This window comes from Vidua macroura, chromosome 19 (assembly GCF_024509145.1).
Source record: "Vidua macroura isolate BioBank_ID:100142 chromosome 19, ASM2450914v1, whole genome shotgun sequence".
Classification (NCBI taxonomy): domain Eukaryota; kingdom Metazoa; phylum Chordata; class Aves; order Passeriformes; family Viduidae; genus Vidua; species Vidua macroura.
In genome coordinates this window covers 4,135,377-4,161,042 of record NC_071589.1, presented here as the reverse complement: position 1 = coordinate 4,161,042, position 25,666 = coordinate 4,135,377, and the positions used below count along the sequence as shown (strand labels likewise).

Sequence of the window (25,666 nt, the reverse complement as noted above, 5' to 3'; positions counted from 1 at the left end):
CACTGCCATGTGAGCTGACATCCCTCAGAGCCACTGGCACTGAGATCACACTGCTTTGTTCAAGTCTCACGATTTTTATACTGCTTTGAACAAGTGTCATGATTTTTATACATATGTATGGATTGTGAAGGGAGTGATAGAGAGCTCTGAACAGCAGAACACAGGGCATGAAAAGTTATTTGCTGATCTGTGAGAGTTCCAGAAACAATCCAGAATTGTTTCTTTTCAAGTTCAGCTGCCAAGAATTTGACACCTCTTGGTTGCCCTGCCATGGGTCACTGCTTTTCCTATTGATCTGCAGTGCTCTAATGCAAGGGGAGGAAGGGATACAGTGCTCTGCAGGAATGATCAGGCTCCTGGAATGCAGCCTGTGGAGCCAGGGCAGCATCCTGCTTGAGTGACCCTTCTTTTTTCTTGTCTTTATGAATAATTCAGAAATCCCCCACGCTGGAAATGGATAGGGGAGCACAGTGAACTTTGGTATGCACTTGCACATTGGTCCCCACCCATGGTCAGGCTCTGCAGGCAGGAATTGAAGTTAGCACTGAGTGCTGCAGATGAGATTGGACTGCCAGGATGAATCTGTTTGTGGGTTCTCTTGAGGTGCCCTTGGAGAATGTGGTGCTGCTCTTGGAATCTTATTCAGCCAGTAATTTTGGACAGAAAGCATCAAAAAGAAATAAAACATCTTAACAGCTTGATTCATGCCATTAAGCTGTTAAAACACTCAATATGCTTGATTTTCCAAATGGTAATTGAAATCCTCTGTATTTCACTGGGTTAGAATTTCTTATTTTAGATTGCTTCATTTAATACTTTTATTTGGAAGATTCACCTACCAAAACAGCATAGCATAAGATTGTTTGGAATATTTTTTTTTTTCTTTTTTAAAGTGTACTAGTTAGTTTTTAGTAATTTAATGGAAATACTAAATAATCCCTGTCCTGGAAGGCAGGAGACTGGGAATATATTAATCTGGCCAGAGAAACTGAGTAATTTATTTGCATGACTGACTGATTCTCCCTACTGAGGAACTGAGCACATGCTTATTATCAAGGTATTTTATTAGCCTTAGGCATGGTTTGAGAAGCAAAAAGGCAGAAATCTTTGAAAACTGGGCTGGGGGTTCATACCTAAGTGCTGTTTTAAAGATGGTATTTTGAAAGAAACTTGTTATTCCTGATACTAGAATTCCAAAATCTAAGGGCTGGTGCGGCAAGTACAATTCCCTTGGCTATGAACAACGACTGCAATGGGTTTAAAATAGTCTGACTTCTGAATTGCTTTCATGTCTTCATATTCAACTGAAATACTAGCAAGGATAAAAGTGGAATAAATCCTGTTATTTTGACTCTACTCTGAGCATGAGTTGCTAAGGGAAGCAGTTGGAAAGGATGCTTTATTTCAGTGCTATTTTGGTTGAAATTATGCTTGTCAGTGCTCTTGCCGTTAACATGCTTTAAGAAAGTTAAATTTGTGGTTCAAGCTGCTTCACCAGACTGTGTTTTTCTTGATGCACAATGCAGCTTCTAATGGATCAGAGTACACAAATGTTCCAGAGGCTGGTGGGAAATGTAAAAGTACATTATTGAGGAACTGCAGAATTGCAGGCTCAAAATCACTTTTTGTAAGATGTGTACACAGGTGTCTCAGCCACAGAGGTGTTGTGACTTCACATCAAGCCCAGCAGCAGCTGCAGAATTTTGGGGATGAGCACATCTGTGCTTTTGCCTTGTGCTCCATGTCAATCTCCACACACCCTGTGTGTTAAATGTGACAGTAACAGTGTCACGTCCTTGAAACACCATTCCTGGGTGCATTTAGTGCTACAGCACCAGCATTTCACTCCTGCATGGAGCCCTTCAGGATTTTCTGCAGCTGCTTCTCTTTTGAGGAACTAATTGTCTTTGATTGTACCTGCATAGTGAAATTGGAACACTGAGACAAAGGTTTGGAATATCTGATTTTATTTGTGAAGAGAGACCCATCTGTCCAGGTTTCACCACAACGCTGTCATACAAGGAAGGAGCAATATTTTATAATAAACTGCTTTATCAGCCTGCTGGAGGAATACTGCATCATGCAGTTCGGTTATTTCCTGTCTGCAAAGCTGGATTTGAGACAAAATTTCTGGTTCAAAACACTTCAATAATGCAGCAAAATCCCTTCAGTTCTCTTGGAAAATAAAAGCAGTGTTTGATCTTTCTTTAATTTTCTCATGCTCCTTGAATAGCTCCAGTCGTGGCCATGCATGTGCTGCTCTGCCTCACGTGGCTCTTGCTGTGTTGTACCACAAATTACAGGTTTTCCTCCTGTGCTGTGTTGGTTCATGGTGAAAGATGTGTCAGTGTCCTGTAGCCTTTGGCAGCTTTTTCCTGCCCACTCTGCACTGTGAAAATGCAGTTTGTCCCTCGTGGAAGACACAGCTGTGCTTGAAGCAGATTGAATATTTTGACGTGGCCATGGTTATTTTATTTATTCCAACTGGGCTGTGCTGAGGAATGGTGCATTACAAGGATGTATTAGCAGTGGGACATAAATAAAATCTGATTTAAGAACCCAGTAAAATTGACTATGAACAGTTTTCTCTGTGTATGTTCTCTACAGGGAGAAAGAATCCTGAGTCGCTGTTATTCTCTTGGAAACCCTCAAGTACTTTGCTGTGAGCATTCAGCTTGCCAGCTTTTGGCAGATAATTATTTCATTCTCTTCCAAATTGAATACATTCAATTCAATCTTGCCATTTAAAACAACACATTATTCTTGGGCATTTTTTTGTTCACAGTTCAGGAGCAGGTAATGCTCTGAATTGCAAATGTTCACAGGGCAAACATGAAGTGTTTGGAGGACTAAGATGGGAAGTGTCAATATGTGCAATGCAGGAGACTTGCAAAAGCTTTGGCATAAAGGGGGCTGTTCAGATGGGGAAAACTTGTCATCCAAAGGTAAAAAAGACTTTGAAAAAAGTGAAAAAAAAAAAATAGATACTCACTAGATACCTACCTATTAGGTATCTACTGCCCTTGCTCTCCTGTCTATAAAATAATTGTAACATAAGGTCCTCAAAATAAAAGTATTAAATGAAGCAATCTGAAAACGAGAAATGCTTCTAAATTCTGCTTCTTCTAGACATGTTTTCTTTTTCTGACTTCAACAACATTTAACTACAGTCATTGCAGTTAAAATAGGGATTAATTGATGAAGAATGCTGACACTTTTTCAGGGAGAGGGCTGAGCTACTCATGAGCAACTAAAATGTACAGCCTTCTGTCCAGAACAAGAGCCTTGTAAAAGAAATAAAGCTTCTTTGCCATACCAACAGGGCAAAAAAGCCTTCTTATTCCATGTTAATAGGAGCCATCCTGCCTTTGTCTCGGAGCTGTGAAAGATTTTCTCCCCCAGCGCTGACTATTGTGTTACAACACTAATGCTGTGTCCCTGCTGTTGTGCACACAGCTCTGAGCCCAGGAATGATTGCTGCTCTTCAGTCAAACCGAGCCAGCTGTGCACGGATGAGGTCTGGAGCAGGGAGTGTGTGTGACCCCTTCCCTGGCTGCACTTCTGCTGCCTTACAGAGCAGCTTGATGAACTCGGGACAGTCATGCTGCAAAAATGGTTTAAAAATATGCACGGGGGAAAAAAGCTGACACTGTTTTAGTGCCTTACACCACTGTCACCATAGTAACACTGCCTTCAAACTAGGTTTGAACACTGGTAATAAACTGAAGTATTTTAATTGTTCTATAGGGAGAATTAAGAGACCTTTTCTGTTCCAGCCCCACCATTGCATACTTTGTGCAGCTGCTGCTTGTTTTGTTCCCCACCCTCTCCCTCTTGGTGTTGCAGCCCAGCTGTTTTCAGAGTAGTTGAAATAATCTAAAAGGACAGAGTAGATATTTCACCTCCTTTAAACATTTCTTTCATGATGCTCTCTCAGATTTACTTTATCTAAGCTTTCTTCTGCATTGGGACATCTTGCAAAATCCTACCTCTTCACCAAAGCCAATGAGGTTCTTATAGTAGCAAAAATGAAGGAATTCACAATATGGAAAGCAGGCTAAAGAATTAGTTGCTTCACTGCTACCCCATGAGGAAAAAAAAAAAAGCCAAAGAGAAGCAGAGATACGTCAGAGACTGTGAAAAAAAAGGGAAAAAAAAAAAAAAAGAACTGCCTTGTATTCTCCAGCCACAGTGGTTTTAAAATCAAAATTCAACAAGTTTGCTAGTGGGGATAACACCCATTTTCCTCTTCCTTATTTTACTGACTTCAAATCCTTAACTCTCTTGTCTATGTCTGATTTAATACCATCTTTTCTCTGTGTCAGGTATTTAAGGGATGAAATTATTTACATGACTGTGTTTTTTAGCCAAAATCAAAGCTGTTGCTAGTTCTGCATTGTTGCAAGAAGTTTTACATTTTCAGAAGTGTGAAATGAGCTCATTGTATTAGACTGACTGTTGTTGGACAAAACTGGGAACTGATAAACTGCAGTGAAATCATTAGGAACATTCTGTGCCCAGGGAGCTTGAGAGCTCTATTAGCTTAAGAAATAGCTTTTGAAATGTTTTTATTAGACCTTGGGGAGCTGTATGAAATCCCTCTAGACAGTTTGGTGAAACACCGGTAATTAGTAAGTGGTTTTTTTTAATCCAAGACATAATTGTTTTGTCTTGTGGTATTTTAGAACTGGAGGGTCTGATTTTCCTGTTATCAAGGGGGTTGTCATGGTACAGAATGAATAACTTCCTTTTCAGAGGGAGGGGAGGAATGGGTTATTTTGTGTGGTTTAAAAACTGCCTTACTGGCAAGGAATCCATTAATAAATGGATTGTTTGGAATGCACTGTGACTCTTTCAGCTGTAACGTGGATTCAGGAAGGCTCAGCCCCTTCCATGGAAGCTCTGAAGGGCATTGAGCTTCCAAATGCTGGAGGAACTCTCCACACGCTCAGGAATTAATGGTGATGATTGTTTGCTCTCTTTCCATCGTGACAGGCATATGAAAGGAGGTTTCCTACGTGCCCTCTGATCCCCATGTTTGTAGCCAGTGACACTGTAAATGAGTACAAGAGTGAGGATGAGGCCATCCATGTGATTGAGCGGCGCTGCAAGCTGGACATCGATGCACCACGGCTGCTGAAAAAGGTGATGAGCTTTGAAGTGCCTGGTTTGTACTTCTGGATATCCCTTCACCTGAATACTGTACTGTCTGAAATGGAAAATGTAAACCCCCTCCCTCTGAATTATTATAATTTTGAAATTATAAGGCTCTCAGGCAAAGATACAGGAATAAGAATAACGGTACTTTATTAGGAAAACTAAAAATACAAATGTAATAGTACAAATAAAAAAACCACTGCCAGAGTCAGAGCAGGCCGTGGCAGCCTGTGGGTCAGGGTGGTGGCAGCAGTGCCATTCCATGGTGGCTCAGCCCTCCTGCAGTGCCAGCTGTGCTTCTGCTGGAGCAGGATCCTGGACAAGGCTGGAGTTTTCCTCTGAAACTCCAGGGCTGCTGGAGAGGGGCCTGGGCTTCCTCTGGGAATGCAGTGGGGAAGAAAGCTGCTCCTCTGGGAATGCAGTGGGGAAGAAAGCTGCTCCTCTGGGAATGCAGTGGGGAAGAAAGCTGCTCCTCTGGGAATGCAGTGGGCAAAGGCTGCTGTGGTGTTCCAAAGTCAGATTGTATCCAGGTAGGAATGCTTGGCTCCTCCCCTGGGCGCAGCATCTCCCCAAGGGATGATGGAATTTTCTCAGCCATGCAGGGACACTCAGTGGCCATGAACAGAAGAGATCTCCTGGAGGGAGGGTTGGGTGTGGGAGAGATAAAGCAAACTGCCAATGAACAGCAGAGAACTGCCCCACCTCTGACAGATGGGAATAGAATACCCCTATTTCCAACCTAAGACATGTACCTTAACAGAGTCTGTGCCCCTTCCCCAGATTGCAGGAGTGGACTACGTTTATTTTGTCCAGAAGAACTCTCTGAACAGGCGAGAAAGGACTCTGCATATAGAAGCCTACAATGAAACCTTCTCTAACAGAGTCATCATTAATGAGCACTGCTCCTACACAGTGAGTAACAACAGGCCCTTGGTGGGGCTGCAGATGGAGCCAAGGCACTGTTCAGATCTCAGGACTCAAACAGAGCTTGGGTTGTTCCTGGCTTTTGCCTTGCAAAAAAAAATAGCCAACATGTGGGAAATGAATTTGTAGAGAATTTGTAGAGAATGTATGCATCTGTATGCAAACCTTGAGATAAGAAATGCTGACTTGGAAATGCCATGGAATAGGAGAGACACTGTTGAGAGAGAAATGGAGCTAGAAACAAGTTTCAAAGGATGGCCTTACAAATAAGACTGGATATTTTGGAGAAATAGAACCATGAAAGATGTATTGTAGTAGGACCCACGAGGGGTAATTCTAGATGATTGGCTTAAGGGCATTTACAGCACGGTGTGGCAAAAGCTGATAGGCCAAGAAATGCTTATAGTGTGTTGTAATTAAGAAATAGTTGGCTTCTGATTGTGATGGTGTGAATTATAACATCTGTATTGTCTCACCCTTCAAATGAGACTAAAAATGGAATAAAAGATTTTAAAACACCTCTCAGTTACACCACCTCTGGGTCAGAAAAGAGCTTAATCCAGCACCAACACACTGCCCTGAGTGATAATTGTTCGTGTTAAATGTAATACACTTGCCTCAAAAACTGAGACATGTTTGGCACCCTCTTGCATGAGCATCTTCTCAGAGAGCAGAACACAACATAATTTGCTGTGTTTGACAGCTTTGTTTAGGCAAATCTGTGCTTTGTAGCAGCAGTGTGGGACTTGATGAGGCTGTTGACACCCTGACAGAACTGCCAGAGGAAAGTTCAGCTGATTTGCCTTCTGCTCAGCTCAGACAGGAGTTCATTGAGTCAGCTATGTGTTTTAACCTACCTTTTTTCATTGTTCTTGGTCTTCAGTGCAAATGTTGATGCAGAGGAGTCTGGTGGCAGGCCTGCTGCTCTGCTCTGGTCATGGTTTATTTCTGAATGACTCAGCTCACCCTCATGGGCTCTTACAGCATGTACTGTAGCAGTAGAGCTTCAAATTGATGTTAAAGGTCAGGTCAGAGCTAACAAATGTGACTGATTTATCTGTATTGTAGCACTCTTTCTAGGTCATAACATTTTCTGTTGTGTTTAACCTGTGGTTAAAAGATCACTGGGTGCCAAAGCCACTTGACATTATTATCTAATATTTTTATAATTATTTCTGCCATAGCTTCCAGGGTAAATTTAAGAATACTCTTCCACTTACCTGCAGTTTTTATGTGAAAACTCTGTTTAAACAGGGGAAATGCTGTACAGAAAAGTGCATGTGGTAAATATGTACAAAACACAGTACTTCTCTATGCCCATTTGCTCTACTCAGTTGAGAAATTAGGTAAATACAAACCCAGTTTTTAATGGAATAATAAATTGTTTCTAAAAGTTCACTTTTATTAAAGGTAACTTATAATTGAATCTATGAAAATACAGGAAGATTCTTAAATGATGTTATTATGAGTTGTATTTACTGAGGCTGCACAAGCTATTCCTGTACCTCCCATTCCCTAACGCAGAAACAGAAAATGAAGGCAAGAGGGTCTTTTTTTTTTTTCTGCAGTTGTCTCCTCATGAAGTGTTGATCCTGTTCTTAGTCAAATTAAGCATGTTTTGAGGGAGAAGGGAACCCTAAGGCATCAGGCCAGTTACATGCTCAGAAATCCAGCCTTTTGTGATGTTTTTATAATGATAAATTCAGAGCCCAGCCTAGGAACTGCTTGAACAAATCTATTACAGCTGAAGAGAGTTAAAAAAACAGCTTTTTTGTAACAGTATCAGCATCAATTGTAGAACTGTTTAGGTTGGAAAATCCTTTTAAAATGGAGTCCAACTAAAAGTCTGTTTCAGGATCATGTCAGTAAAGGAAGAGATAAGCTAAGAGGGAAGGTGTTAGCTGAGTGAGGAGTGTGCACTTCTTTCTGTGGCATTATCATGGGAGAACAAACTAAAACAGTTTTCATTCTACAGAATGCTAAAGTACCTGCTAGGTCAGTGTGGGATCAGTGTTTTGGCTGTCCCTTGGAAACATATTGGGAGTGCTGCCCCTGCCCTTGCTGCAGGGCTCAGCCTGGCTGAGCTGGCCCTGGGCTATCAGCCACAGCAGAGTTCCCTGTGGAGGCTTTTACCCTGTTCCACACACACCCTGCAGTCCCAGCCCTTATCTAGACTGAGAGACTGTAGAAATGTGCACTCCTCTGGCTCTTGGCTGGTGCACTTGTCTTTCTCCACCCTCCTTTTTCTTGTTAAGACCAACAAAAAAAGGAGCTGTGGGACCAAAAGCTTCTCAGCTTTTTGTCCTTTGGTGTTGCCTCTTCCCAGCTGTGAATCAAGGCAAGCAAGACACTGCAAATTCCACTTGAATGTTTTTGACTGTGTGAACCTGTAAAACAAGAAACATTGCAAATGTTGTGAGGGACAAAAAAACCCTAAATGGATAACTGAGCTGTATGATCTTTTGACTTGTAGGTTCATCCTGACAATGAAGATTGGACCTGTTTTGAACAGTCGGCCAGTCTGGATATCAAATCTTTTTTTGGTTTTGAAAGCACAGTGGAAAAGATTGCCATGAAGCAATACACCAGCAATATTAAAAAGGTGAGCCTGCAGTTGGGAAGGATGTGCCTGGCTCCAAGTTACCAAAAGACAATGAGGCTGCTGCTAAGTAACAGGCTGCTCTGCTCAGAAACCTGGGCTGCCTTGCTAAGGGCCTGGGGCAGTGTGTCTGTGTAGGGCTGTTTCAAGTGAAATCTTTAGACGTCTGATCACTTAATTTTCAGCCCAATCCTTTCTGTGTCTAAATGTGTGGGTTTTTCAGTAGTTGAAGTAAATTTTCTTTTTTTGAAGGGAAAAGAAATAATAGAGTACTACCTGAAGCAGCTGGAGGAAGAAGGAATAACCTTTGTCCCTCGCTGGACTCCTCCTGTTGCATGTAAATCAGAGAGCAGCACGTGCCACCCAAGGAGACCAGTGTCACCTGCCATTAATATCCCAGAGTCTGCCACAAAGGAGGGCTTGAGCAACAAGGAGATCCTCAACACCTCCAGCAGCCCCTCGGAGCCCACCGCAGGAACGCCTGATGGTAGGGGGGGGTCTGATGTGTTTTACTGGGAAGCTTTGTACTGGAGAGGCCCTCAGCACTGGGCAGCACTCCTGGGCAGCTGAGGAGCTCCACATTGCTCCTGAGTTGATGACATGCAGTGTTCAAGTGTGTGCTCACCAAGCAGTGACATGTGGCAGAGCTCAGGCAGCTGTTACAGGCTGAGCTCGTGAGTAGAGATCAGGTATGAGCAGAAGAACTCTGCTTTTCATTGGGTTGCAAATGAACAGTCTGCTCTTACCCTGAAATTCAGGGATGGGTGTAACTATAGGAATGATGGGGAGGAAACAGCTGAAATGTCCCTAGACAGTCTTCTGGGAATTTGGGAAAATTCTTGCACTGGGAGATTGAAACTTCTCTAAGTATTTCTAGATGCAGCAAGCCCAGGGGGTGCTGTGGATTGATGAATCTGAGTACACTGGCAAAATGCTTTTACAAATGTCTACTTTTGCTCCTTCATTAGCTGCAGAAGGAGAATTTTATCTTCTTCATGAAGATGACTGTGTTTGTTGCCTTGCTCATCTTTTCATTGATTCAGAAGAACTTTGTTCAGTTCTGATGCCAGCCAAACACAGCAGCCACTTTGAGACAGCAACAAATCAGATCACGTGGTGCTTGGTGAGGTCAGGATCACTCTGATCACCTGTCATCTCTTTTTAGATAAGTTGGATGCAGACTACATCAAGAGGTACCTGGGGGACCTGACCCCAATGCAGGAGAGCTGCCTCATCCGCCTGCGGCAGTGGCTCCAGGAGACGCACAAAGGCAAGGTGAGTTCCTGGGGGTGTCCCCTGCCTCAGAGTGTGTGACACACAAAGTGGGCCTGAGGAAACCTCCTGCCACACCCCTGGGGCTGACTCTCTCCTAACTGGCTCTCCATGATCAAAACCTGAATTTAAGCAGTGGCAATAGGAGGAGTTCATTGTGACTGTCCAGCTGACTTTGCTAATTAGTTTCAAAGCCTCTCAGACTGTCAGTTAAACTGCCACAGGGGAATAGCATCAGTTTTATAAGTCTTCCTGGTTTCTACAATGACCTTATTTTTACATTTGTTTGTTTTGGCCAAACATCATAGTCTTAAATACTGAAACACTGGTAGGAGTGGAGCACTGATAGCAAGGCTGGGGTTTTTCCAGTGCCTTGTGATTTGCATGTGCGTCTCAGCTTCCTCTAACTTAACAATAAAACACAGTTTGTGTTAAGTCCTGATTTATTTAAATTGGACTGGCTTGGTATGGTCATACAGGTGGAAATGATTACATTAGAGTTCATGAAATTTTTATATCCCTTATGAAGGTAGCTGCAGTGCCTGACAGGGCTCATGATTTTGTTTCAAACAAAGGCTGATTTTCTTGAGTAATTCCCAGTGTTACACACAATCCTCATGCATTGGTGCAGGGCTGCACATTTTTCAGCTTCTATTGTTTGGACTTCTGTTCTTGTTTCAAACCTTGAATACAAAATTTGGTTTGGTTTTGTTAATAGATCCCAAAGGATGAACACATTTTAAGGTTCCTGCGTGCCCGGGACTTCAACATCGACAAAGCAAGAGAGATCCTTTGCCAGTCACTGACTTGGCGTAAGCAGCACCAGGTGGATTATATTCTGGACACCTGGAATCCTCCCCAGGTGCTCCAGGATTACTATGCAGGAGGCTGGCATCACCATGACAAAGGTATGGTTTCAGTACAAAATATGTATTGAACAGCCTTTTTACCTTTTGAATCAAAGGTGATAGTTGTCCCTCTGTTAACTAGAGGTGGCTGGTTAGAGCTTCTCAGTTGTTATGTACTAAAGACACTTAAATTGATAGAATGTTTTGGGTCGAAAGGGAATTTAAAATAATCTTGTTCCATCTCCCTGCCACGGGCTCGGACACCTTCCACTAGACCAGGTTGCTCAGAGCCCTGTCCAACCTCACCTTAAACACTTTAACCTTAAACCCTTGCCTTTCAGGGGCATCCACAGCTTCTTTGGGCAGCCTGTTCCAGTGCATTGCCAGCCCTTAGCTGCTGGAGGCAGAGTCCTGGATCAGAGTCTTTCTCACTAATACTGACATACTTAAATCTGTTTTGCCTTAAAAAAAGTGATTAATTGCGCTTCTCTAGTGCTCTGAGGTGCTTAGAAGGGTGTTAGGCAAATGCTGAGTGTGCTCTTTCAGTGATTAAAAGGTGTTTATAAATAAGTATATCTTCATAATCAATTTATTTCTGAAGTCTGCTGATGGCATAAATGAATATTTATTTGGTGTTACAAACAGCTTAATGATGAGAAGTGGAATGTTGCAAAAACATCAAATAGAGCAGGTTTGTTTAAGAAGAGAAGAAGCTTTGGCTGAATTCCCTTTGTGCTGTGAGCCACAGCCTGACACGCTCCCCTGTCCCTCTGCTTTATCGTGCACTGATCTCTAGTTCCTAATACATACATAGAAATGAAACACGCTGGAATTTGTGACTTGAGGCAAGCTGGGCTCTTTAGATAAGGAAATGATCTCTTACTGTGAGCGATCTGTGCTCTGATTGAGTCTTTTCCCACCAGGCACCATTGTTTCTGCTCAGTTCTTCCTTTTCCAAGCAGCATATGAAACAGGGCAGGATGCTGTCAGCAGTGGTGGCCAGGAGACAGGGAGGACATAGCAGAAGTTTAATCACAGAGCTTGAATGGCTCTTCCCTGCTGCTCTGGGTTTGACAGACCTCAAACTGAGAAAATGGAAAATGAGAATGTGCTCGTAAAGATTGCAGGGAAAAAGACCTGTTAATAAGTTCTCCCTTTCAGCCCGTTCCTTGTCTGTCCTTTGCAAATACTTCCTCTGTCAATTGCACACAACTGGGTCCTGCCAGTGAGCAGAAAGGTGCAGAATGCATCAAAGGTTTGTTTAATGTTCTCCTGAGAAGTTCTGCAGTCTTGTGGTGAACTTCATGCCCCCTCCCTTCCCCTGCAGTTCCTTTGATCTCTCTTGCAGCATGCCCACAAGTAAAGCACGGCTTTGTCAATAATGGAAACACCAATTCAGAACTGAGCAGTTCTCTATAATTTAAAACTTTACAGTGGTAGGTTCTTTTTTTAAATCCTCTTTTCTAGTATTGCTCCTTTGCTAAATGTGCCACACTTAAGCTGGTTGAATGCTGTGTGGCTTCTAGTGCTACAGCAAGGGCAGCAGTGACAATGAAGCATGTTGTCTAGAATGAGCTACCAGTGCTAAAGAAAAGAAGTTATTATTTTGGCTTGCAATTAGCACAGATTTCTATACATCTGAATGGCTTTTATTTTGACAGGAATGCTTCAATCTAATGTCTTTTTAAAACCACAAAGCTCTAATGGAATATAAATTGTACAGTGATAACAAAGCACTGTCATCTGAGAGTCTCCTTCATGTGTCATTTGGGTGGACCAGGGTTACTGAGCTGTTAGTTTGGGTTTGGAGGCATCTGTGTCTGGGAGGGAGGGAGACCTGCTATGGAGCTTAATAGCAGTTTTTGTTTAGTGTTTCAAAAGCTAAACAGTACATTCCAAGATAAGTGTGTGTCGATGTTAAAATAACATTTTCTTTTAGTCCACCTGATAAAACATAAAACACTCTGAACTTCCATGGGGGCAGTGTCTTTGCCAAATAAATAACTAGCCTTGACTCTGCAGTTTGGTTGTTTGTTGTTTTTTTTTAATAGTGTGTTTTTTGCAGTTTCTCTCCTTGTGTCCCAAAGGACTTAATGATAATTTGATAACCACTCTTGCAGCTGTTGGAGGGGAATGAATCTGCACAGACAACAAGACTTGAGGGAGATTTTTATGTAGAAAGCTTCCTCTTTTTCTTCTTTTTATATTGTATGCTAACATACTCACTTTTATAAGCTGGTGATTGTTTAGCCTGTGTATTAAAATAGATGAAGCAAAACTTAACAAGTACATCACAACTTTAGAGGGAGGCTGGGAGCTGTTTTGTGCAACTAAGAGCCAGAAATGCAAACTTTGATTCTCAATTTCAGCCAACACAGTAATTCACCTTAATGCCTGAGTATCCTGCCAGTGTCAGGCTGTCCCAGTGTGCAGGCTGACTGTGGAAAGGCAGGGCTCATTAGAGCAGAAGGTCCAGCTGAAGCTGATCTCTGGGGCAGAGCCTGTTCTCACCAGGCTTAACCTGCATTAGCAGGGCTGTGTGCCAGTTCTGCACAGTGTAATGCAGAACTGTGCATTACACAGTGACAGAGCTGGAGTGTGGTTCCATCCAGCAGACTCTGCAGAGGGCAGGCTCTGGGTGAACACTTGGTTTCATTAATTCTCAGATATCAGGATGGCTATTTTTCCAGAAATGTTGCTGTAAACTCTCCAGAGCACTGTTGCATCATGTGTGACAAAAGCCTTAGAGCCTTCCTTACAGCTCTGCAGTTACAGGAAAGCTTCAGTTCAGTGGTCTACCTGAGCTGTCCTGGAAGCTAAGAATAGTCTGTGTCATTAATTGTGTATACCAAGGTCTGGAGTGTACTGATGTACTCAAAGTCCTTTGAACTTTCCATGAAGGTCAGGGAGCTATTTCTGAATCAGGATATGATAATTTTGCAGCTCATTTCCAGGTGATCTGTTGGTGTGGCTGCACAGAGTAATGTTTATGTTGTCGGCTGCTCTTGATTCTTCCTGATGCAGGGGAGGTTTAACTGTTATGGTTTGTTTCCATCTGAATTTTTTAGAAGCAGCTCTCTCAAATGTGTCCTGCTGTGTGGTTTGTGTCTGTGCAGATGGGCGCCCGCTGTACGTGCTGAGGCTGGGCCAGATGGACACCAAGGGCCTGGTGCGAGCGCTGGGGGAGGAGGCCTTGCTGCGCTACGTGAGTGATCCTAGAACAAGAGCAGGTTTTCAACAACAACAGTTAGAAACCCCCCTGCTGTCCTCATGGGCTCTTAATGCTTCCCTTGGGGCTGTTTCTCTTCTGCTCCCTTCTACTGCTGGGTATCTGCAGAGCAGTGCAGCCCAACTCCCAAATCTGTTTGAGGGGGGGAGATTTTACAGGGCATTGGTGCAGGCTGCCAAAAGATCAGGCCATGATAGTATCATGAGTAACATTTCCATCAATTTTTGGTTGGAATACCTCTGAAAGCCCCTGGTAGCTGTTCCTGGTGTGTTCTGCAGGCTGATGGAAAGGTGGAGTTCCTGGCAGCTCCCATTGTTATTGATGGGCATTTGCAGAGATTCTTCTGCACTTGTGCAGGGCTTCAGGCCCCAGTCTCTGCTCTAGTACAGAAGGGAAAACGCCACACTCAGGATTTTGTCAAGTTTGTACTCCAGGGATAAGAATCATGTATTTTTAAAGAAAGAGTGCTTGCCTGTAGTTCTGCCTTCTCTAAAGGCATCGCTCAGACTGTTCCTGTGGATCTGCTCAGCTTCCAAGCAGAAAGCTGGCAGAATTCCAGGTTTGCACTAACTTTTGGTAATGACAGGAACAGCCATAGTGACTATTAAAAGCAGGGAGTGGGTTTTATTTTTCTCTCCTAGTAGTGTTTCCAAGCAGACACTAACTTTTGTTGGCTTGCCCTAGTTCTGTTTCAAGGTTACTTTCTGTGATTTCAAAAGGCAAAAGGGGCTTTAATTTCTGAGTAATTAAGGGTATTTGTAGTGATTTCTAATGAATTCTTTGGCGGGGGGAAAAGTTTATGCTGGTTTGATCTTGTAGTTTCAATTAATCTTTGGATAAAAACATATTTTCTTTATAATACCTACTGAGTTTGAGACTGTCTTTTCTAAACCCCACTCTTCCTTGTGCAGGTTCTTTCAATAAATGAAGAAGGGCTGAGGCGATGTGAGGAGAATACAAAAGTATTTGGCAGGCCAATAAGGTAAAGTCTGCTCAGTGGGAATGAGCTGCTTTCATGGGGTGTGGGGGGGATTGTCAGGCAGTGGAACAAGCAGAGGCTAGGCTGTGTCTCACATACAGTTAATTAAGGGCCTCCCCAATTAGTGGGGCTAGAGGCAATGTGCCTGGAGAAGCCTGAGGGACACACATCGCCTGCCCCAGCAGCCTTGGTCTTGTGCTCATAATGGTTCTGTTGGGGCTGTTTCTCTTCTGTTCCTTTCTGATGCAGAGCACTGCAGCCTAACTCCCAAATCTGTTTGGGAGGGAAATTTTACAGGCACTGGGCATTGGTGCAGGTTGCCAAAAAAATCAGGCCATGCTAGTATCATGAGTAACAGTTCCAGTAGTTTAAGGTGTGGCTTCCATGTCACTTGTTCATCCATAGTCCACTCCAAGGCTCATTATGCTCAGTTCTGGTTTGCATTCTCCATTTATTATGTGTGGCTGCTCAGCTGTTGATCCAAGGTGAGGTCATGAGGCTCTTGTAAAACCTGGGATCTAGTTTTCCAGGTTCTGGCATGACTTCACGTGAAGTTCAGTCAAAAATTGTTTTCTAGCCCATCTTTTAAGTCATTGTAGGGGTCACTTGTGAAAGTGGCAACTGCAAAATGGATTTAAGGGCATGGAATGAAGGCAGAACCAGCCCTGAAAATATGCCATGTTTCTTGAACTCTCTCCAGTTTCCTTCCCCTAATCTGTAAGGTCCAGGGGTGTGGGGTGTGCCTGCTTATCATTTCCCTGTTACAGACCTTGCTGGCTGAGCTCCCTGAGGGAGGTCAAATCCAAGGGAGAGGTCTCATGTGTTTAACAGTTGAATGGTGCTGCCTACTGGATCTTCATTTGTAGCCATAATCCTACAGGGCTGTGTATTAAACATTTAAAGTGCAACAAAGAAGGGTTTGGTGTTTCATAGAAGCCTTATGCATAATGTAATGGCTGCTGGCTGGTGCAGCACAGCTGTAAATCTTGAATTCCTGCCCAGGGCAAGACCTGAACTTGGAAAGAAACTGAAACACATGCTGCAGCTCAGTGGTTAGTATTAAGAACATATCTCTTCCTATAGAAAAAGCTTCCTTCCCTCAGATCTGACAACAGAATTAGCTTTGACGTGTATTGGCACTTGTGCAGTAGAAAATCTGTTCTGTGAATGTCAAATTGCTTCAGAGCAGCATTGTGGCCACTTAAATGATCTCCCAGTAAAAGCAATGGTTTAATGTTTGGGCTGACTGTTGACAGGATCTTTTTTTGGCTTCATAAGAACTGAATTTTTATCTAGAATCTAAAATGTCTGTGGGGGAGTGTGCAGAGTGATCATTGCACACCCCTTAAGCTCCAGTGTCTACAGGCAGCACAAAGGAGGTAAAACAGACCAAACCAAAACATGCAGAAGCTCCCCACATTTCAGTGTGTTGGGCACTTGCATAAGCAAGGAGAATTTCGATGTTATTGAGATTTTTCTTTTTATCTCTCTCAAATTCAGCTCTTGGACCTGTCTAGTAGATCTGGAAGGCTTAAACATGAGGCATTTATGGAGACCTGGTGTCAAGGCCTTGCTGAGAATCATCGAGGTGGTTGAAGCTAATTACCCTGAGACCTTGGGTCGTCTGCTTATCCTAAGAGCACCTCGAGTATTCCCAGTTCTCTGGACACTGGTATGTGTGTAATCCAAGGTGTTGCTCAGTTCTCTCAGTTTGTAAAAGCACCCAGAGATCAGGCTGCATGTGCAGCAGATGTTGCCATTTGGAAGCATGTCCTTTATGTAGGATTCCTGGAGTGGATTAAAAAACACCACCTAAGAACCTGATTACACAGTTGGTTAATTTGGCTTCTTTGTGGTGTGGACTTTGCATAGCCAGGATGGTAACACTCGGTGTGATCAAAACTGATTCCTCCAAAATTGACTTGAAAACAATGTAAATTGACTTGAGAAAAAAGTGAGGGCCTGATCTGTTCTGTTTTTCTTTCTTTGTAGGTTAGTCCATTCATTGATGACAACACCAGAAAGAAATTCCTTATTTATGCTGGAAATGACTACCAGGGTCCTGGGGGACTGCTGGATTACATTGATAAAGAAATTATCCCTGATTTCCTCGGTGGAGAGTGCATGGTATGAATATAAACTATTGCATATAGCAACTTATTTGTGGCTTTTTTTAATTATTATTTTTCCTCTCCTCTAAGCAAAGAAATCTGTAAGCACAGAGTGATTCCTGGTGTAGTTTGGAGGTGGGGGCTATGATGTAGAATTCCAGGATCAGTGCTGTTTTCTGGATCCACTTTAAAAAGAACAGTACAATGCTTCTCTGGGATGAGCATCTTGATCAAATACCTTATCAAAACAGCCAAGCACAGCTAAAAGCCACAGTCTGTTCCCTGGAAAGTTCAGGCAAACATGGTAGCAGAGCTCTGAGCAAGAGCTGTCAGCACCAGCTGATCTGGAGTCTGTGTCACCTTAAAATCTGATCCTATAAGGAGCACAAGGAACATGAGGCACATCTGCTAAGAGGGCTCAGCAAACAGCCCAGTCTCCCCACACAGAGTGTGCAGTTAGCCCCAACAAAGCAGAAAAGTGGTTTTACTGCAGGATACTGTAATTTCTCAGTCCCTTGTCACATGCCTGTGACAATGCAGCTGTTTCCTGCCTGGACCTTGGGTGTCAGTTGGATCTGGCATTTTAACATCCTGCTGATAATGTAATTATTACACATTCATGTTTAATGCTTTTGACAACACAGGCTGGGTGTGTTTTCAGCCCCTGTACACTCTCTAGATTAATTTCTGTACCCTTCTTGAAAATTTATCTGTGTCAGTTCCAATAGAGTCTCAAATGATAATGAAGTACAGTTAGATGTGTTGGAGTAAAGCATGTGTTTATCTCCAGTGGGCTGGTTTTTGTTGCAGCAGTAGCTTTCAGTGTTATCTAATTTGGAACTTAAAGTTGGCAAAATCCACTGCTTAAGTAAGCAAAATGAATGTTACCAGAAAGCAAATTGCTACAATACTTCCTGCTAGTTACAGGCAGTGGCAGTCTCTCTCTTCTTTACTTCTGGGTATTTGAACAAAAATGATTTCTCTGAGATCTTTTCAATTCTCTGTTGTAATTCAGTTACCAAACACTTCTACTTCCCCAGACACTTCTGTGGAACCTGTTGTCAACTTCATTGCTACAGGCTTCTTAAAACAGAAGTTTGCTTAGGGAAGTTGTGTAATCACTTTCAGTACTGAGCTGTCAGCAGCTGTAACTTCAAAACTGTTAACTTTCCTGGCTGCAGTCTCCTTTTACCTGCTTGGATACCTTTCTGTATGTTCCCACTATCCATCCTTAAATTTAGCTACTACTGTTCTTTCAGGTCACTGTAGCTCTATTTTTCAGACTTAGTCACTGTTGCCACTTCCCTCAGGATTCTGAAGTGCCTCCCATCTTTCTTCAGTGTAAGGTGGTGTAAATGATAATTGCAGCCTTTGCACAGTCCATTGCTGGGGTGCTGGCTGTTGTGGATGTACAAGATCTGTTCCCCTGGTGTGCAGTTCTGCAAACACCTCACCCAGATAATTTGAAAAAGAATTACCTATGTCTCGTGTGTGAGCTATAAAATTGCTTTTAGACTGTTCCCTTCTCCAGAGTATTCCTGAATGTTTGTTTCTGAAGCTGGAAGGCAGAGAACATGATGGGATGGTCACAGGAGATAATTTTTAATGGTTTTTTTTGGTTTTAGTGTGAAGTACCAGAGGGTGGGCTGGTACCCAAGTCCCTCTACCGGACAGCAGAAGAGTTGGAAAATGAAGACATCAAGCTTTGGACTGAAACAATCTACCAGTCTGCAAGTGTCTTCAAAGGAGCTCCACACGAGGTACAGCTCCAGCTGCCCTTTGCTTTCATTTTCATCTCAGCCCTCTGCTCTGGGCTCGATCTCTTGGCCTGGGAATGCTTTATTGCTTGTTTATTTAGCTCCTGTGCTTCCACCTTCTGGAGCTCATGCACGGTGATGCTTTAATACCTGAAGTTTGTGATTGTTCCTCCTGTTATTTTGTTGCCTTTTAGAGAATATCACTGCTTTTCATTCTATTCAAAGCCATATTCTTCTAAGCAAAGCAAGCAAAATTCTCAGAGGCTGCTTGAAAGCTTCTGAAAGTAAGAAGGATAGACACCCCATCAGGGGGGCATTTGTATCTGCAATGCCTTTTTTTTTTTTGACTATTAAAAAGCCTTTTTAATAGTAGAAACTAAGCTCAGCAACAAAAAAGCTCTGTTCTTTGTGGTTTTTTTTTTTTCTGTAGGAGTTTGCCTTTACTGAGCAAATTGCTGTTGCCTAATGTGTCTTTCCTGCCTCAGGTTCTCATCCAGATCGTGGACGCCTCGTCGGTGATCACGTGGGATTTTGATGTGTGCAAGGGCGACATTGTTTTTAACATCTTCCATTCCAAAAGAGCCCCACAGCCTCCCAAAAAGGACTCTCTAGGAGCTCACAGTATCACATCTCCTGGTGGGAACAATGTCCAGCTGATAGACAAAGTCTGGCAGTTGGGGCGTGACTACAGCATGGTGGAGTCTCCTCTGATCTGCAAAGAAGGGGAGAGTGTGCAGGTGAGCCAGCCAGAGCCCACGTGGGGGCAGATGGAGCCCAAACTGCCTGTTCTTACTCACAGCGCTGACAACTGAGTGGTGGTGACTCAGTGCTGGGCTTGCTTTTGGCCAGCATTTCAGTTGCTCTTCCAGGCTGGGTGCTGCAGGGAGCAGGGATGGGATTTACGTGGGATCTGCTGGGGGGGGAAGTTGCATCAGGTCTGCTAGGGACTGAGATGGATCAGCAAGGAACATGGGGAGGCCACCTAAAATGCACATCCAGAAAGTAACAAAACACACTTTGGGTTGTAATTCTGACAGTTATTTACTGAAGCAAATGTTCTGTGTTTGAGGAATATCACAGTGCTTGCCCTCAGTAATAAGAGAAGGCTGGAAATCAAGTCTGAGCCCTCTAATGGGCAGTGTAAGAGCTTCTGATGGCCAAAGCTCCTGAAGGATTTTTTATGCCATTTACAACGTGTCCTTTAATTCCAAGTTTGATAGGACATGCAGCATGTTTATAGTCACACCCTGCCACTGCTGTTCCTGTTGACTTGAAATTACTCAAACAGCCTCTGAAAAAGCAGCTCCTTAAGTCACCAAGATGGAAATGTTAAACTGGAAATATGGGCAGTGACCTCTCAAACTGTGAGGCAGAAGCCTTGACTGCTCTTTTCACAGTCTCAAATGACAGCTGTGAATGAAAAAAAATGGAAAAAAATGGATATTGTTTTAAAGCAGAACTTGTCCTTTCAGCATATTAAATCCTAACCCCTCAACACTGTTGAACTGCTGGTGTTCCATCCCAGATTTGATAAGAATGTTGTGTGGGGAGTCTCCTAGGACTGCCATTTGCCTGAGGAGCTGAAATACTGGCATTGGGCAAAAATTCTGGGCATATAGGCACTTTTTCTAAGCTTGGAAAAGAAATATCAAGCCTACAAATTTCTGTTAATTTTAGATTTTTGTTAATTTTTGATTTTTGTTGTGTCTGCTTGCAGGGCTCTCATGTGACCAGGTGGCCTGGCTTCTACATTTTACAGTGGAAATTCCACAGCATGCCTGCCTGTGCTACAACCAACCTGCCTCGTGTGGATGATGTGCTGGCATCTCTACAGGTGTCCTCTCACAAATGTAAAGTGATGTACTATACAGAAGTGATAGGATCTGAAGATTTCAGGTATGTCTGGCCAAGGGCAGCCAATGTCAAACCTTTCTGACTATATTGGACAATCAGGTCAATGTCAGCTTCGCTTAAATACAAGTAATTTGTGAGGGCCTTAAAAAGTTGCACTGAGGGCAACAAAGGTATAAAAGGGGTTAATTAGTTGTCTTGTGGCAATATCACTGGTCACTTGGCTCTGCTTTGAGAGCTTGTTGGGCTTGGCAGGTTGTCCTGTAGAAGGAAGTGCAATTCAAATTCCAGTTGTTGAATTTCATTTTCTGCCAGTGGATAAACCTGACTGAAATTAAATCTCTGTCTCTTTGAACAGCATCTGGTTTTTGAAAGGGGTGCAGTGTCCTCATTGCTTTATGTGGTGAGGCAGAAAAGATTTTGAGAATCTGCACCAAAGCTGTTACTTGCTTTTTATTCAGTGTGCAAACAAATACAGTATAAATACAGAGCAGAAATCAAAATCTTTGTGTGTTCTGAAGCTTAAAACTGCTTTCTTCTTTTTTTTTTTTTTTTCCTGCAGGGGATCTATGACCAGCCTTGAATCAAGCCACAGTGGATTCTCCCAGCTCAGTGCTGCCACCACCTCCTCTAGCCAGTCCCATTCCAGCTCCATGATTTCCAGGTAGTGCCACAACAGCTGAAAAGCAAATGGATGTGATGGCTGGACCTTCGCCCGTGGCAGTTGACTGCAATACAGCATATTCAACTGGCAATTGTGCAAAAAAAACCCCACCCCAAAAAGCCTTTTATAGATAGTAAAGTAGCTGTTTGAATTTTACACTTAGTGGTTTTGATCTTTGTTAGATCCCACAGCTTGTCTCTTAACTTTAACCCTTTTCCCTAAATCAGCCATAAATATTTTTGCAAGTGTGCTTGCACAAATCCTAACTCTGAACACAAGGGCTCTTACTGAAAAGGAAAAACAACCAGTGCATCAGTTAAGAATGATTTTTTTTTTAAAACTGTGTAGATGTTAAAAAGGGAAAAAGAAAAACCCTACCAAAAATGCTCCGTAGTGCATTAGAGATCAACTGCAAGTCTCCTGTCAGGACATTCCTTGCCATCCTGAGAAATCCCCTGTGATATTCCAGTGCTGCAAACTGTTCTCCTGTTGCCACTAATGATGTCCGAGACAAAGAACAGCAGTTGCTGGATACTTGACTTTGTGAGTCCATTTTTTTCAAAGCATGCCCACAGAGCTGTGGCCAGGCTGTAACACTGAGTATACCTTTTGTATGAGCACATTTCTGGGGAATTTGAGCTCTGGGTCTTGCTGGGTTAAAGCAATTTGTTCTTTCCTTGGATTTGTGCATAGAGCACTGTGGAGAGAGAGGTGGAGAGCAGGCTCTCCCTTACTGTGTCACACTGGGCTCATCCAGAGATGCTCTGAGCTTCTGTCCCCAGCTCTGTGCTGGAGCTTCACTCTGCTTCCTTAGTGCATTCCCAGCAAATGGATTTTACTGAGATTCTCTTCTTGTCAGGAATTTATGCAGTGCTTCAGCTTGCTGCTTAAAGCAGTCTGATGGAGGTGTGGCTTCCATCCTTCCTGAGCACTTCTCCCTCCTGTCCTTCCCTGTGCCTGGCAGAAATAGAGCACCTCAGTTCTGCAGCCTTCCTGTGGGCAGGGAGCACAGGGATCTTCCCTCTGAGTCATACAGGAAAAGATACTTTTCCTAGAAAAGGATTTTCTCCACCATTTTCACTACTGCCACTGCCAGAGGTGATCTGCCATTTGGGATTCTGTCCCTGTTGGCCAGGCCCAAGTTGGACCCTCGCTGAACTCTGTTCAGGTGTTCTTCCCTCTCGAGCTCTCTCTATGCACAGCAAAAGGCTCCAAAGACTGAAGTGTCAGACAAACACAGAGCACACCTGGCAGTGGAGCAGAGAAGATTTTGGTCTGAAATGCAGCAGGATTTGCACAGTTAGACCCTTCTTGATCTTTCCTTATCCTTGGTAGAGCTAAAATGTCCATGCAGGCACAAGGAGCTTCTGTGCTGGCTGCAGTCTCTGCTAGGAAGTGGGATAGGCTCTGCCTTGGGTAAGCAGTGGAGGAGCTTTGGGAGGTATTGCACTTGGAAATCAGAAGTCACTCGAGATTCTGGATCCCCTGCCTGAGGAATGCTGGTTCTGAACTCAGTGTGAAGCTTTTTTATGCCTGCAGAGTTCTGGAGAGGCAGGTGACAGACCCCTGACAACAGCAGCTCTGCTGCAGCCTCATTCTGGCTGTGGCACGTGCCAGAGCTGACAGATATTTTAGTGACAGAGCTGTTCAGAGACCAGCCTCCTTAAACTGAATGAAATGCATCTGCTCTGGAGCTCCTTTAGGACTCAGAAGCTGAAGATGGAGGTTAGGCTGTTAGTTAGGCTGCCAGAGTGACACAGGTCACTGCTTTGGTGTCACAGCTCCCACCCGGTGTCTGCACAGCAGCCTGCACGGGCTGTGGCTCCAGGGCTGCTCCCAGGAGCTGACCCCAGGAACCAGGCTTCCCAGCACAGGGAGTGCAGCTGGAGCACAGTGAGGTTCACCTGCTGACACTCATCCTCTTCATCATCATCACTCTTCCCATTCACCAGGCTGTAAGGGCCGAGTATGGTTCCTTTCCCTCTCTCCCCCTCCCTCTCTCTCTCTCAGATGGTGATTTTGCTGACAACTGTAAAGAATCTGCTCCATTCAACACTCCACATCTGTCCAGGTGTCTGGCTTTGTAGACCTTTTTGAATTGCAGTCCCTTTTCAAGTCTGAAGATCTATATTTTTGTTTTTCACTTGAGCTGGCTCAAAAGTGGCACTTTGGGTTATTCCTGCTTTTGATCTTAACACATCATTTAGAGCTCAAAGCACATTACAGCACAAACAAGCAGGGAGATAAAATTCCAGAAAAACAATAGTTAATCTTCCTGTAAGCAAAGTGCTGTGGCAATATGACTTGATCACTGCAGTCTAACTAAATTTCCCATACCCTGGTCTTTCTTTGTGTGATACTGCTCTTCCTTCTCTCAGCCAGTGACTCTTCTGCTGGCACCTTTCCTGTTATCAGTGTCCTTCACTTCCCTGTCCCTCCTCATGAACTGCATATCAAATTCTGTAAATGTTTTGTATACATAATACCTCATTCTTGGTAATAAAATACAGATAGTCTTTAAAAGATTTTTTTATTGTTATCAATAAATGTTAACTGTTTGGAAAAAAAAAAAAAAAGGAGGGGGCAGTCTCTTTATTTCATTCATCTGCTGCAAAGCTGCTGGGTTATTTTACATGCTGGATTCAGGTCTGCCAGTGCTGGGTGAGGGAGGGGCTCCTTGGCTGCCCCCACCACTGACACCTCAGGCAGGAGGCCCAGACAGTCACACTCAGGAAATGATGGTTTTTAATTAGAAGTAGAATAAGCTTCAACTATTTTAGAAACAGGAGCCAATAAAGGTCAAACTGTGGGTTTTCTAATTTCTGGAGCTGGAGCAGAGGCTACAGCATGTTTATGGTTGGTCTTTCAAATGTGATCCAAGCTGTGAAGTTTCTCTAAATGAGAATCTTTAACCATGGTCATGGAGGTCTGTCAGCAAGACCAGATGGCTGCCTGACCTACTTCAAGCTTTAGCACGTGGTCAATATTTCTATGCCAGCACATAGCAGTGGAGAGCTCTCTGCTGCTCAGGAGCTCGCTGAGTGCAGCAGTCCTTGAGAAGGTGCTGTGCAAGGAGGTGGCTTTGCTGCTCAGCTGGGCTGTGCCTGGAGACGTGGGGGAGCTGCCTTTGTGGCCAGTGCCCCTCTCTGAAATGGCAACTAAACAAACCTGAGCCTCAGCCCCTGCTTGAGTTGGGCAGGTGAGAATGGTGCAGACCAGGACTGCATCAAACAGCTCCTCTGGGAGAGGTGTCAGTCTGAATTGTGTGGTTTGGGCATTTATTATTGGTTTTTTTTAACATGGATTTTTATGAAACAAAGCAAAACTCCTGAAAGAAATTTCACCTCTTTTTTTTTTTTTCCCCCCCCACCAGCATCCCCTGCCTCCCCACAAAGCTGAGGGCTCCCTGTTCTTTAGGTGTCTCCATTTGCAGCCTTGCCTTGCCATCGAGCCTGCAAAGTGCCAGGGAAGGATCCTGAACTGCTGTTCCCCAGTGTCCCCAGTGTGTCCCGCTGGAGCAGGAGCTGGCCCGGCTGGCCCTGCCCGAACAGCAACACCCAGGCCCTGCAGGAGCCCCCAGGCTCTCTGCTCTTCCACCCCCTCCAGGGTGAGCTGGTGCCGTGCTCGGTGTCGGCAGGCAGGTTAACACGGTGATGGGAAGAAGCATTCTGTGAGCCTGGGAAGGCCCGGGCAGTGCAGGATGCACAGAAGGTCACACGGAGCCCTCCCCTCCGTGCTCTGCTGCCCATCCTGCATCCCGCAGCTCCGGGGGAAGGTGCGAGCCCAGCACAGCATCCCAGAAGCTCTTCCCAGGGCGGGGGCTGCTTTGTGCTGCCGGGAGAGACAAACCCTCGCTGGAAGAGTTAGGTTTTGGCTGGCTTTCCAAAGTCAGCAGCAGGCAGCTCTATTATTCAGGCTCTAAAAAAAAAAAAAAAAAAAAAAAAAAAAAAATTTGCCATCTCCTGGGTCTTCTTGGAAGGGCAGGAAGGCACTTATTCTATTTCACTAACTTAAGCTGGTGTAAGGGTTTGGATGCTGAGGAATAAAAGCATGGGATTTTGCAACTTGTTTTATTCCCTTCCCTAGGAGCACTACTGAACTTCTCCCACTTTGTGCCATCAGCTTTGGTCCTCTGTGGTCCCCTGGCAGCCACAGGCCAAGGGGAGCAGGGAAGGGACCCTGGATTTGGGGCCCTTTCCCCTGTGCACAGGAGGGGATCCAGGGGCTAAGAGAGACAGAGCTGGGCCTCCCCCAACCCTCCTCCTGGCCTAACAA

General features: G+C 44.0%; 1 protein-coding gene across 1 annotated transcript in view; it reads left to right on the top strand.

The window, feature by feature from the left end:
* SEC14L1 (SEC14 like lipid binding 1) overlaps positions 1-23,914 on the top strand; it is a 42,828-nt gene extending 18,914 nt beyond the window's left edge. The window contains exons 3-16 of the mRNA XM_053994630.1: positions 4,996-5,145; positions 5,938-6,069; positions 8,555-8,683; positions 8,933-9,167; positions 9,846-9,955; positions 10,671-10,860; positions 13,917-14,005; positions 14,941-15,011; positions 16,509-16,680; positions 17,001-17,135; positions 18,745-18,879; positions 19,362-19,613; positions 20,594-20,772; positions 21,290-23,914. Coding sequence (XP_053850605.1) covers positions 4,996-5,145; positions 5,938-6,069; positions 8,555-8,683; positions 8,933-9,167; positions 9,846-9,955; positions 10,671-10,860; positions 13,917-14,005; positions 14,941-15,011; positions 16,509-16,680; positions 17,001-17,135; positions 18,745-18,879; positions 19,362-19,613; positions 20,594-20,772; positions 21,290-21,395 — 2,085 coding nt within the window. The 3' untranslated portion in view covers positions 21,396-23,914. The remainder of the gene's footprint in view (positions 1-4,995; positions 5,146-5,937; positions 6,070-8,554; positions 8,684-8,932; positions 9,168-9,845; positions 9,956-10,670; positions 10,861-13,916; positions 14,006-14,940; positions 15,012-16,508; positions 16,681-17,000; positions 17,136-18,744; positions 18,880-19,361; positions 19,614-20,593; positions 20,773-21,289) is intronic.
* Positions 23,915-25,666: the final 1,752 nt, after the last annotated feature.